Source organism: Equus caballus, chromosome 20 (assembly GCF_041296265.1).
Source record: "Equus caballus isolate H_3958 breed thoroughbred chromosome 20, TB-T2T, whole genome shotgun sequence".
In the NCBI taxonomy this organism is placed as follows: domain Eukaryota; kingdom Metazoa; phylum Chordata; class Mammalia; order Perissodactyla; family Equidae; genus Equus; species Equus caballus.
Window position 1 is genome coordinate 35,417,830 of NC_091703.1, and position 13,897 is coordinate 35,431,726.

At 35.7% G+C, this 13,897-nt stretch overlaps 2 protein-coding genes across 8 annotated transcripts in view; one reads left to right on the forward strand and one right to left on the reverse strand.

Annotated features, from left to right (window-relative positions):
* The window catches only part of TSBP1 (testis expressed basic protein 1), a 73,170-nt gene extending 62,333 nt beyond the window's left edge, over positions 1-10,837 (reverse strand). For 3 of the 5 annotated variants that reach the window (XM_023624679.2, XM_070245378.1, XM_070245377.1), the window contains exons 1-8: positions 10,629-10,837; positions 9,642-9,728; positions 8,822-8,854; positions 7,982-8,014; positions 6,700-6,729; positions 6,586-6,606; positions 3,883-3,903; positions 3,310-3,330 (exon numbers count right to left, since the gene is read on the reverse strand). In XM_023624679.2, the coding sequence (XP_023480447.2) occupies positions 3,310-3,330; positions 3,883-3,903; positions 6,586-6,606; positions 6,700-6,729; positions 7,982-8,014; positions 8,822-8,854; positions 9,642-9,728; positions 10,629-10,641 (259 nt within the window). In that variant the 5' untranslated portion in view covers positions 10,642-10,837. The remainder of the gene's footprint in view (positions 1-3,309; positions 3,331-3,882; positions 3,904-6,585; positions 6,607-6,699; positions 6,730-7,981; positions 8,015-8,821; positions 8,855-9,641; positions 9,729-10,628) is intronic. The other 2 variants (XM_023624682.2, XM_070245381.1) reach the window with 1 other exon arrangement.
* Positions 1-13,897, forward strand: part of LOC106782300 (uncharacterized) — a 246,797-nt gene that overhangs the window by 185,175 nt on the left and 47,725 nt on the right. The gene's annotated exons all lie outside the window — the stretch shown is intronic.

Below are 13,897 nucleotides of genomic sequence, written 5' to 3' on the forward strand. Positions count from 1 at the left end.
TTGCTAGTTTTGAAGTTGGAGGAAGGGAACCATGAGCCAAGGAATGTGGGCAGCCTCTAGAAGCTGAAAAAGCAAGGAAATAGATTTGCTCCTAGAACTTCCAGAAGGAATGTAGCCCTGCTAACACCCTGATTTTATCAGGGTGAGATATATGTCAGATTTCTAACATATAGAATTGTAAGATAATAAATTTTTCTTGTTTTAAGCCATTAAGTTTGTGGTAATTTGTTATACTAGCAATAGAAAACTAATATGACATGGTTAGATTCTTCTCCCAGATTCCCTTGCAGTTAGGTGTGGCCATATAATTGAGTTCTAGCCAATCTAATGTTTTTGGAAGTGATGTGTGAGACAACATCCAGGCTTATCCATAAAAGCCTCCCACTCATGATCTCCAAGCTTTTTCCCCTCTGCTCACTTAAGGCAGTCGTGGTGAGCTCAAGCTATTAGTTTAAGACAGTTGAGACATACGATAAGATGAATTTGAATGCCTAAGTCATTGCTGAGATAAGAGCCAACCACCAACTTAGGCATTCCTGATTTTACAGAATATTATGAATAGAACCACTGGGATTTTAGGGTTTATCTGTTTATTTATGGGGCTAACTTAATTAATGCAGATGAAAAATATAAAAGAGAAGTTACCAGATGTGAAAGATGGGAGGAGAATTTTTACAAATATTTGATAGGAATTTTAGAAGGAGAGACTGTAGTTTGTTAGTTAGATAGATATTTAAATATAGAATATATTTATAGCAGTTAAGGTTAAGAACTTTCTATAATTAAAGAAAGATATGAGTCCACAGAATGGAAAATTTTGAGTCCTAAGCAGGGTAAACGAAGTTAATCTCACACCCAGATAACACCATAATTAAAATGCAGAATACAAGGATAAAGAGAAGATCTTAAAATCATATCTACTTAGGAACAATCATCAAACTAGTAGTAGATTGCCATCAACAATAATAAATGCTAGAAAAAAGTGGAATAAATCTTCAAAGTAATGAGAAAAAATAGTCGTCAATCATATATTCAGCTAAACTCTGATTTAAGACTGAAGGTGAGGTAAAACTATTTTTAGTCCTACAAAGCCTTAGACAATTTTTCACACACATATAGGGTTTAAAGAACCACTAAAAGATTGTATTTAGGCAAGAAGAGGAAAGGCACAGTATGCGGCAAACAATGATAAACAGAAAAAATGCTGAAACATTTTTATGTCTATTGATTGCAAAAAAGTAAATAACTTTTGTTTTTAAAAATCGTATCATAAAACAACATGGAAGATGTTGAAAGGGAAGATGGTCAAATAAAATTTATTGTCTAATCTTGGAGGAAGAAAAAGATACTGATTAGATTTTTTAAGAAAAATTAAGCAGTATGCATGTTACAAATGTAAGGACAAATAAAATAAAACCCACCAATACTAGTAAAATAAAACAAAAGGAACAAGGAAATCTAACAGTCCGATAGAAGGTAGGAAAGAAGATTAAAAAGACAGAAGAACAGGGGCTGGCCCAGTGGTGTAGTGATTAAGTTTGTGTGTGTTCTGCTTCAGTGGCCTGATGTTCGCAGGTTTGGATCCTGGGTGCAGACCTAGACACTGCTCATCTAGGCATGCTGTGGGGCCATCCCATATACAAAGTAGAGGAAGACTGGCACAGATGTTAGCTCAGGGATCATCTTCAAGCAAAAAGAGGAAGACTGGCAACAGATGTTAGCTCAGGGCCAATCTTCCTCACCAAAAACAAATAAATAAAAATAAAAATAAAAGAGCAAAACATGGTAAATAGAAAACACAATATAAATTGGCAGAACTTAGATAAAATATATCAGCAATTTACAATAAATGTGAAATGAATTAAATTTATATATTAAGAGAGAAAATTTTACAACTGTTAATGTGAACAAAGACAACCAATATGCTATTTAAAGAAGGCATGACTGAGAGAAAAATAAACTCAGGTTCAAAAGAAAAGAAAAGAAAAAATATATAACAGGCAAATATATATTACAACAAAGGTTTTGGAGCAATATTAATATCACATAACGTAGAATTTAGCCAAAAATATTCATGAGGCTGTGGATGGACATTATATCATTATACAAAGCAAAATTTTAAAAAAGAAGATACAATTATGAACTTGTATATATCTAACAACAATCAAAATATGAGCATGAAAAATGAGCAGTATTAAAAAGAAAAGTGACAGTGAAAGGAGACAATTGTAGTTGAAGGTTTAAACATATCTCTCAGAAACTAATACATCATGTAAAAGGATAACAGTAGAGAATGTTAGAATAATAAAGGTAATAAGCTTGGGCTGATATGTACATCTGTGGCTAAAATTCTGAACCCAACCCATAAAAAATGGTTTTAAGTTTATTTATAAGGCCTCGAAAGTCTGACATCGTTCAAAGAATCTGTATCACACACAATAACTAGCTGTTAAACATATGAGATGGTACTCAATTTGAGGAGTGAGCAGGAAAATGCAAATTAATAAATTTTACAGTTATTGAAATGGCAATAATGTGGAAGTATGACAAATCTAGAGTTGTTATTGATGCAGGAAAATGGGAAACTTTTATACATGTTGGTATGCCTCCTGTGTAACTACCATGGGACTCAATTAAACAATAGCTAGTAAATTAAAAATATGCCTAAATTACGTAAAATAAATGTTCATATGATGTGATTCATTAATCTCACTTCAGGTTATGTGCCCTGGATAAACTGTTTTCCACCTACTTAAGGCCATCTTGCAGTATTATTTATGATAGCAGAAACTGGAAACATTGAGAATGTGTTAGGGAAAGAATAGAAAAAATATTACATATTCATAATTTGAAATATTGTTCAAAAATTGAAATACATAACCTGGATTTCTATATATCTCAATATTAGAAAGTTTTTGGGAAAAACACAAGTTGTAATGATACTTTCAGAATGATGCCATTTTGTAAAATTTTTAAAATACATGCAAAACAATACTGTATATCATTCAGTGATACACAGAGATTATATAAATATATGAAAATAAACTTAAAGATATTTACGATGCATTTATGTCTTTGGGAAGAGTTGAGAGTGGAATGGGTCTAGGGATGGGGATGAAAGAGATTTCTATGTTATCTGTCACTTGAGAAATATAACAAAATACCAGTTGTCAAATCTAGGGTGTGGATTTACAAGTGTTAATTATTTTTATACTTTATTTTTAAAACTTCTTTAAGAGAAAGAAAATACAGAAACTACAGGATTTGCACAGATGTAGTAGAATTCAAAGAAAACCACGAAGAACTTACCTAGGGAGTTGGCTGATGGTGCTAAAACACACACACACACACACACACACACACACACAGAGACATTAGGCGGATCATCAGAATTTAGATCTCTAACCTTTGCATATCCTCTTCAATCATTGTGACCTCTTCTCAGGAGTTGAAGCCCAGACCCTGGGAGATCTACTGACCTGGTGGTGGGTACTGGAGGCCACTCTAGCTCTCTCTCTCTCAATCTCTATAAAAGTTTTCATCTTTTAGTGGACATGTGCTATTTCTATGAAACTCTGTGGCTTACATTTTTCTCTGCCCTCATCCCTCCCTCCTTTCCATCTTTTTCTCTTCTCTTCCTTTATCTTTATCATTTCCCTTTTCTCTCTCTCATGATCTTCTCCATTTTTTTCCTTTCCTCTCAGTCAATTTGGAAACTTGTTTGTTACTGACAGACCATTCTAAACCAGCACTAGGAGATTTTATCTATTGCTTAGTATTCACATGAACTGATAGGATTTCTCTTTCCTCAAAGTATTTACAATCTAGGGGAATGTTACTAGTGGGAAGCAAATTTTCATTGAGAAACTAGAGAATACTTACTGTAATCTCCTTTGGATCCCTCTAAAAACACACAAAAAATGAAGAAAAAGCGGTTTGAATTTTTTTATTTCTGTAGTTTTGATATCCTTACAGAGGATTACCTAATCAACACCCTCCAGTATCCAACTAGGCAAGAAACTGGAGGTAAAATCGCCTCATGGCTTAATTTATGAATTGAATGACTTGAAAAAGCTGGCAAAGGTTAACTAAAGTTAATGTGTGTAGTGAAGAGAAATGATAAACTATACATGGAAACACTGAAACAGACCAATATATTAGTTATAAAATAACTTGAGGTCAAGTAAGAGAAGAAATAGCAAAATATTTACTCAGCTGGTTGAGAATTCAAGTTCAAGGAAGATATGGCAAATTATATTGAATACATATGCATTTATTTATTGTGACTGGATGTGCATCCTATGACCTAAAACTTGTTTCTTAGTGATGTCGTGGAAAGAGACTTTCTACAAGATCTGGAGACTGACAAAGCAAATTACACAAAAACTGATCATGTTATCACTATTGTTTGCATGAAAGTATAAAAATAAATAATTCTGACACTCTGGAAATAACAAGTTATGTTGCATGATGGTATCATTGGTAGTTTATGAAAATATAAATAGTTAAAGATCTGTCGAGAAATGCAGAGACAGCGTGTACTTTTTTTCTTAGCTCGTTTTCTGAAATGAGTGTTTTCTTTCCATACTTAGTTGTTGTTGTGATGGAAATTAGGTCCAAAACATGCAAAATCTTCTCTGTTTTACCCTAATGTTACTTGTTTCTCATGGTTCTGTGGGTATTTTAAAAATAGAAAATACTAGGAGATGCAGAACACTTTCATGTGCTACACTTAACATTTACTATAAAAATTAATAGCATTAAAAATAAACTCAGTACATTTCAAAAATTTTGAATTATCATGGTAATTTCAATATATATGTGATATAGTTAAATTCAGCTAAGATTTAAGTACTAACTTTCATGTACCTAACCTAGTATAATGATCTTACCTAATATTTTTCTGTAGAGGATTTCCATAATCTCAATTTAATCAGGAAATTTATATTTCTATGTCCAGAAGTGATAGAGGGAAGGCTAATAGAGCTTGGGAACTTAGAAACTTAGAATGATTATTATTTAAAGGACCACCTTAGAAGTGATTGTAAAGTCAGAGAAATAAATTGTCATTTGGTTTTAAGAATTTTGAATCATGGCATATTGAGACAACAACAAAATGTTTACTAAGGCAAGTTTTCCCTAAGAATGCAAGTGTAGCCTGGAACTGAAAGGAGCTAAGATTGCAGACTGTAAGCTAAATATCTATCAGCAGGAAATTAATAATTAAGATATTACGACATTGTGCAAGAATAAACTCTCTAACTACATGAAATCTGGAGTCAGATAGTTCTAAGTTCATATCCAGGTTGAGTCACTTGCAAGTCCTGTGGTCTTGGGCAAGTCACTAACATTTTTCATGCATACATTTTTCTCTATAAATTAGGGATAACAATGTATAGTAAATTAATTGATTTATTTAAGAACTTTCTTATTAAGGATCACTCTGACTGATGAGGAGAATAGACTATAAGAGAGCAAGAGGTAGAATCAAGGAAGTAAGTTAGGGGACAGTTGAAGTAGGTCAGGTAAGAGATGTTGGTACTTGGGCTAAGATTGTCATTGTGGTGAAAAGTGGTCTGATTTGGAATATAATTCACAAGTATCGGAGATGAGCAGAGTGAGAGAAAGGGGTTAAAGATGATTCCACGGTAGATGGCCTGAGCAACTGGGCGAATACAGGTGCCAGTACCTGTGCAAGGAAGGGATTAGGACTTGGGTTTTGACAAATTAAGAGATGCCTCTCATATATATGTATTCAGGACCACTGTTTTATAGTTGTATAGGTTGTTCACTGCACAAAGGAATATGGGGACTGAAATCCCTAACAGCATCTCTGGTGTGGAGCTGCATCTGTTTGGAGGAAGGAGCACTCTCTAATTTGCTCCAAAGCAACCTGTAGGCTAGTAGAGGTATTGGACAGCCAGGGTGCGATTTTGTGGTAATTCATCCTTGTATGGTTGCCAGGGTCTTTTGTAGATATAAAATAAAGTAAAATGAAAATGCTCGCCAGAGTGACTAGCACATAGAAGGTGGTGAGTGCATGTTAATTCTCTTTCTTTCCTATTATATACAGTTTATTTTGCTTGTCTGTGTACCCTTAAACACATTCAGGTAGCTTCGTACACTGGTTAAATGTGGTGTTCTGATGATTAGTTGTTACTGAGGAGGTTTGTTTACGTGAGATGTAAATGACAACAGTAGACAATAACAGCACTCCTTTGTGCCCTTGAAATTTCAATGCACAGGTTATACCCTAATGTGATGAATTTCAGGGATTTATTTCTCCATTTCTTAACATTTATATTAAGAAAAGTGCACTTGAGTGGTTAGCATTTCTGAGATCTGAGATATTGAAATTCTCTTGAGTAGTCAGATTACTTTTGTTAACTGGTTAGGAGGTGGAAAGGAAAGGAATTGGACAGCACTGGGGCCTCATAGTGTGAAGGTGAACACTTCTCAGAATCTTTTATGTGCTACTTTGGTTTCCTGTCTTTCTACTTGGGTAGGTTTTACAGCCCGTCATGTTATAACAGGAAAAAACATTGATTTTCCTTTAATTATACCATAATCTCTAAATATACTTACCTAGATCATCATATGAAGTGTCTAGAGGGTTGAGGAAAAAAAACAAGATTCTTAATTTCTCATAAACAGATTTCTGTATTAGTTTCCTAATAATTCAGTATCTAATTTATTTACCACTTTCTGTTGAATATGAATGTCGGAATCCTAAAAGATAAGATGAAAACATAATGAGATTCTACTTTGAGAACTATGTCTACATTATTTCTTATTAAGTGAAAATCTGTTGACCTTGTCCTCTTTTAGATCTCTGAAAGGAAATGTCTTTTGGGAAAAAACCAGATTATTTTTATTAATAGCCCATCAAGAAATGTTTCATCATTAGTCTAAATCCAACTACTAAGAGATTTTTCTACTTTCCCAGATGTTCCCATTTCCTTTGGATTCCATTTCAGAAAAGAAAGAGGTTATGCCATGGCCTTTTGCTTCTCACTCTTGTTGGTCATGACAGGTGAATCATAGAGGTAAGAAGAGGAATGGACCAAGAGTCCCAGATGTGAGGCATGGACAGCCAGGAGAGTGATGAAGCTGCCTCTTCTTTTTATTCCTCTTGGGGATATGAATCTTTATGCTTGCAGCATGTGTGTGTGTGTGTGTGTGTGTGTGTCCCTACAAAAAAGTAGAGAGTGCCTTGGAATCTCCTAAGAACCATCAGATGTCTGGATGTTTTATTTCAGATAAGCTTTATCATTATTTGTCACTCATGTCAGACGATATGTCCTGATTTTAGGGACAGAGTATAACTATTAATAATAATAATAAATACTAGAATTCAGTATAATATGAGACTTTTTTGTCTTAAACCAAGTAGGGATAAGATGGTGTAAGAATATGAGTACTGAACTCAGGGCCAAAAACCTGGGTTTGCTATCCAACTCCTTCCTTTGCTAGGTGAATTTGAATAAGTCTCTTAACCTTTTTGAGCATCAATTTCATCTTCTAAAATAGAGGTAATAATACAAATTGTGCTCCCCTATTATATTGTACTTTATAGCTTACAAAATGTCTTTTCACGTATACTATTCGGTCTTCATGACAACTCATGAATTATGTATTTTATCCCTATTTACACACCTAAGAAGTTGTTTCAGAGAGGTTCCTTAATATTTCCAGATCTTAGGATAAACAGGAGCTGGAAAAGATTCTTTTAATGGTTGTAGGAATGGGATATATTTGCCTTCTCTGAGAAAAATGCACAGATCTTTCTCTCCCTCTCACACACATATACACACACACACACATGCAAATATATGTGCATAGAGAGATGGATTGGCAGTTGGATATTATAACAGCAAAAGATATGCTGACCTAACAAATCATGCTCAAAGGGGGAGTCCATTTTTTTTCTCTAAATAACACATTCCTCCATTGATTCTCTACCAGTTCCTAATCTATTTACCTGTACTGTCTTCATAGTCCAGAAGACTAGCACCTGGAGAAGAAAGGAGAGAGACCTCCATGATTTTGCTTCATGAAAATTAGCAGGGCTTTAAGACTGAGAGCTAATGTAGACATGCACTCCCAGTAGTGCATAATGATGAGAATTAATTTACTCTGCAGGAACTAGGAACTGTGCATAAGTAGTGGGAGCACAAGATGATAGGTGACTGTAGCAGTCATCAGTTTCATAATATTAGCTGGCTAAATAATAATCAGAAGGGGCCTGAAATTGGCTTTTCCTTCTTGGTACTCCACACCTAGCTCTGTTTGTCTTTTAATCAACAACTTTGGCATCTCATTGGACATTGCCATGGGAAATCTGCTTCACCTCTTTACATCTTGAACTTGGTGCTCTCTTTCTCAATCATAATTATCTTAGTTGTGTTCACTCTTGTTATTCCTAACTACATGAGATTCTTCTATCTAGCCACCTTGCTGAGTCCCTCTTCACTACTAGATTTAGACCTGCTCCATTGCCAGAGGAGTGTGCTGTTTCCATGGCTTAGTATCTTTGTTGCTGCTCTCAGACCGTAGGAGGCGTGTGAAGAGAGCCTCAGGATCATGCGGACCTACCCACTATTAAACATAATTCATTCTGCCCAGCTCCAGTTAGGTACTCAGTGCTGCATAGAAATCTCTGGTGGGTTTCTCTCAGTTACTTAGGAGTTCAGTTCATGGAATGATGCACTATGCAAGGTGCTGGAAATATGACAGTAAACAAGAGAGATCTGGACCCTGACTTTTGGAAATTCTATAAATTCTTACTATCTTTATTTTTCTTATGGGTATAAGTACTTACTTTGTTCTGAACTGTATCTTGAGACATCAATTTCTGTGGAAGAATTAAGCAAAAATATTTCTATTAACTACTTGTGAGAGATGTTCTTCCTCCTGTCCCAGCTCTCCTTACTCTAAGCTGTGTTTCTTTGCTCCTAAGGTGGCCCTCTTGATATGATGCATTACTGGCTTCCACCTCTTTTCAATGCCTCCAGCCAGCCCTGTTCTGTCTATCCTTCCACACTACTTATTCTTTGAGGGCTTATAGGCATTAAGGATGAGAAATTGGGAGGGGATGCAGCTGACTAGAAGGGAGAGGGAAAGATACTGATAAAAATTCTGGAAAGAGAGATCTCATGGCATAGAAATAGGTCATTTCCTTTATGAGTCCCATCTTTGTTTCACTGACAAGTACCACTCTATATCTGTCTCTTCTTATCACCTCCCAATATTGTCACTAAAATTCGTGAATTCTTTTCTTATGATACTAGCTAGTGGTGTTTACTAGCGTATTGTCTTCTGTCTTCCATTTCTTTTTCCCCCTCAGGTAATTTACCTTGGAGCTCAGATAATTTTCTTTTGGAGTATTCTTGTTATTTCTATTGTTAAATTCTGATTATTTTGGTTGACATTATTGGTAACATGAGCTTTGGGAGTCTAAAAGTGCAGGAGGAATCACTAATCGGTCAGAGATTCTTTGATTTATGTATTGAAGTGGATTCCCAGTATATTGGCAAAGTCTCTTGCTATGTGAGAAGTAGAAGTGAACTCAGACTGAATCTTGGCATTTCTCCCTCTGTGACTTTCACAAGAAATCTCCATTTTGACTCATTGTTACTTACCATTTTGCTTGCATCGTGTCCATCTTGTTAGCAAAATAGCCAGAATGGCAAAACCCAGTAGAGTCAGGATGACAGCCAAAGTTATTTCTGAAACAAAAATTCACCTGAAGTCTTGCTTATTTAGACCCAATCATTATCAGAGACAACTTCTTGTCACCTCTTACTGTTTTCACCCAATAGATGTTTCCTCCTGACCCGCTTTTCTGCTATTTCAGCTCCTTTCTTCTTTTATCTTCCTTATCTTATTGTCCTCACATTCCTTCCTCGCCCACTTCTTAGCTTTTATGTTGGTCCATTTGGTCCAATAGTAAGAACCTTAGGTGCTATGTACCCTTGGTTTGGAGTGGGAAATCTGACAGATTTCCTCCTCAATTAAGCCGCTTACTCTGTAGACAGGAGAAGGTTAGAGGGAATCAGTGGTATGCAAAGCAATGCGCTGGGGCATGAGAAAAAGTATTATATTTTTATATAATTTTATCTTATAACTTTAAAATTTCTGGGTTTTCTATTTTAAAACATATATATACATATATATTAGGACAGTAGAATGTCCATAAAATTTATAAATATACATATATAAGGAATGCATGCTCAAAAAATTTTAAATGGGTGAATGAACAAAAAATTTTGGAGGTCCCTGCCTGAAGGGTCTTGACTGAAGGTGGTTATATTAATGAAAGCCACAGCAGAGGACAGAAATTTCTTATCATGGGGAAAGGACTTCCTGTTGCTCTGGAGGATGGTTATTTTCTTTGAGCAGTTCAAACTCCAGAAACCAAAGGAGCAAATCAAGCACTCTCACTCTAGGGCTGAATTGACTGTGGGTTGCTTTCCCCAGCTCCCAAAGAATCAATGAAACTAAAGAAAGGATATTGAATTTGAAAGAAAGCAGGCAAGGAAGGTGAAGCAGTTATGTTAAAGCCTCTGAAGAGAAGACTCCTGAGCCAATAAGGTCAAGGAGACCTCAAAGAGGGAGTCAGTCCATACCCAAGACTGCCATTTTCCAGGTATTGTCTTCAATACGTTCTGTATCATCTGGATTTCTTTATCAGAAGGAGATCAACATAAAATGAACACCCCAAGCTCACAGATTCTGAGCAAAATGAACTAGGATGTAAGGGAGGCACTTGTAGACAAGGATGCAGAGAGTCGCAGAGGAATTGTGTGGCTCAGGTGGTCAAACCTAAGCAGATTACAAGAGTATGGTCTATGAAGGTTCTAGAATCTGTGTCATAATAAAGAATTAGAACTTCAGAGGGGCAAGAGGGAAGGAAGAGTAGCACCAAGAGGCTAAGAAGATTTCAAAATACATGGGAGGACCTTAAACTTAGGATACTGGAAGGGAACTTATGTATCTTGGCTCTGGAATAATTTATAATTTTCCAGAGATTTTGAAGCCAGAGATTGGGTTTTATTTATCTTTGTAACTCTTGAGGCAGAGAACCTCCTATAGAATAGGCACTTAATAAATATTTGATGATTAAAAATGAGAAAAATTGTTCTATTTATCTAATAGGAGGGGCGTTGAAACAACTGAAGGGTTAACAAATGAAGCTGGCTTGTTGGAATCAGATAGTAAGGGAAAGCCAAGAGGTGTGTGGTGCGAGGAAGAATGAGCCAGTGAATGGGATTTCATAAGCCATTGTGGAGAACAAGGGGAGTAATGAAACTCCCCTTTATTGAGTGTTTATGAACGATAAGGCTCTGTAGTAGATACTTTACAAGTACAAACTCATTTAATCCCCAATAACCTTCACAGTGAAATCCTTCAAGACTGAGACATCTGAAGTCACCCAGCCAACAAATGGCAAAGTTTCTGACTCCAAAGCCCACACCCTATTCACAAAGCCACATTTCATTTCAGTCTTGGAGACCTACTGTCCATGGTGGTATTTTACAAGTGAAGCCGTCAGCCACTGGAGGAGGAGAGTGAGGCCTTCCAGTTTTTTCATGCTCCACTGCCAGGTCTGGGGCACCTCTGGACTACTTTGATTTTTAAAATCAACTTTGATGGTTGAAATCCTTATTTGGCCTATTTTTTTGGTCTAGGTTGATGAAAGATGAGCCATTTAAAATTTTTACATGTATAAATTTAAATTAGTAATATTTCAATAATCATTCCATATTATAATTCTGTTAACACTTATCTATTGACACAGATTCATTCTTTTATATTACAAAGTTATTAGAACCATTATAAGTCTAATAGTCAGTTGCAATGATTAATTATATAATTTTGACTGTGTTAATAGCATACCATAATAGAATTATTAGGATTTGATTGCATAACATTTTACAAAATAGATTAGTACCTCAGCCTGATTTCAGCAGCTCCCCTGCTATAGGCTAAATATAAACTGGTGGCAAAATTCTAATTGAGGAAACATGATAATTCTGTGGTATTACATCGTAACTACTACCACCATCATAAAACCTGAACCAAAACTCAAACTAAACCAACAAAACACCCTCTGTGATGGATGATTTTATGTATCAACTTGGCTAGGCTATTGTGCCCAGTTGTTTGGTCAAAAACCAGTCAAGATGTTGCTGTGAAGGTGTTTTTTAGATGTGATAAACATTTACAATCATAAGACTTTAAGTAAAGCAGGTTACTCTCTACAGTATGGGTGAGACTCATCTAATCAATTGAAGGCCTTAACAGCAAAGACAAATTTTCCAAGGACGGAAGAATTATGCCTCAAGACCACATCATAGAAGCTCTACTTGAATTTCTGGCCTGCTTGGCTTGCCCTGTGGATTTTGAACTTAAGTGTGCAATATCAATGCTTACGTGAATTTATAGCCTGCTGGCCCACCCTACAGATTTCAGACTTGCCAGCCCCCACAATTGTGTGAACCAATTCCTTGAAGTAAATCTCTTTTTCTATATATAGTTAGTTCTGTTTCTCTGGAGAGCCCTGACTAATACACCTCTTTGCTAAATATCTAATGATTGGCAATATGATGTAGTATATGTGTTAGAAAAAACTATCTATGGGCCTCTGTACATTTCCAGTAGGGGTGGGGGACGTTTGATCTACTTTAGAAAACTGACCAAACACAATAGGAATTCTATACTAACTAGGAGAAAGAAATAGTGTGGAAAGAGTTCAGATATATAATTTTCAGTGGATTTGACTTGTTGGAACTTACAGTTTAAGAAATGTAGAGTAGTGAATAACAGGCATCCCCTTTGATCCACATACTTTGTTTGCGTAGGACTGATAATCAAGGCATATAGATTAATGGCATACTTGTCTTTTAATTCAGGCATTTGGATGATATGTGAAAATTTAAGGTTAACATTGCTAAGCGGTATCTAAGTACACCTATTATGTATTGTTGATTGTTGGGGGGTCAATATAATTTAAATACCCTTGAAATGCAGCAATATTACCAACTTGTTGGGTGATGGCAAGAGCCTGACTTTCTTTTTAAATGAAAAAAATTTCTGTACCCCATTGGGATTGGCTAGAAAAGCTTATATTTGGGGCCATGCATTTTCTTATAAAATAGCTTTGGATTTGCTCAAATTCTTGTGGCTGTTTTCTCTTGAGATTGGAGAATTTTGCACTATAACATATGGATGAGATGGCTTTGGCTCAGAACACTGCCATGTTCCAAAGTATAGTGTATTAATAGAAAATTTGAGGTATAGTAAAGCCAACAGATCAGGAGATGATTGTCCTTGGACAGATAGTTTGTTACTTACAGTTCCCAGGAAGGAAGGGCATGCCATGCCCCCTATTTGTTTGGTACCTGGCCTTGGGGTGATTAGGGCAGGTGGTTAGTGGCCTAGAGTGTGAGACCCTGATAAAAGAAGTGGTTTGGGTGTGGGCTCTGGATTGATTGATTTGTATTTGAAAAGCACATTTGTAGGTAAATTGTTTACTATCTCTAGGAAATGGCTAACCTGGGAGGAACAGTCCTTTTAGGATCAGCAAGTCCCCAAATGTAAAAGCATCTCAATACAGAAAATACAAGATATGGTTAATACATAGGACAAAATAATTACCTTTACTCTAGAATAGGATATTGGAAATGGGACTCTTTTAAAACTTTTTTAGAGTAAGATGGCATCTTGGTGTGTATTTCAGGATGTGGTTAGAAAGCAGTGCAGTGTCCTTAGAAAAAGCTACAGATTCTAAAACAGGGGGATTATTAGATGAATTATTATATATCTAAATATATTACACAACCAGGAAAATCATATATAAATATTTTGGAGGAAGATTAGCCTCAAGCTAACATCT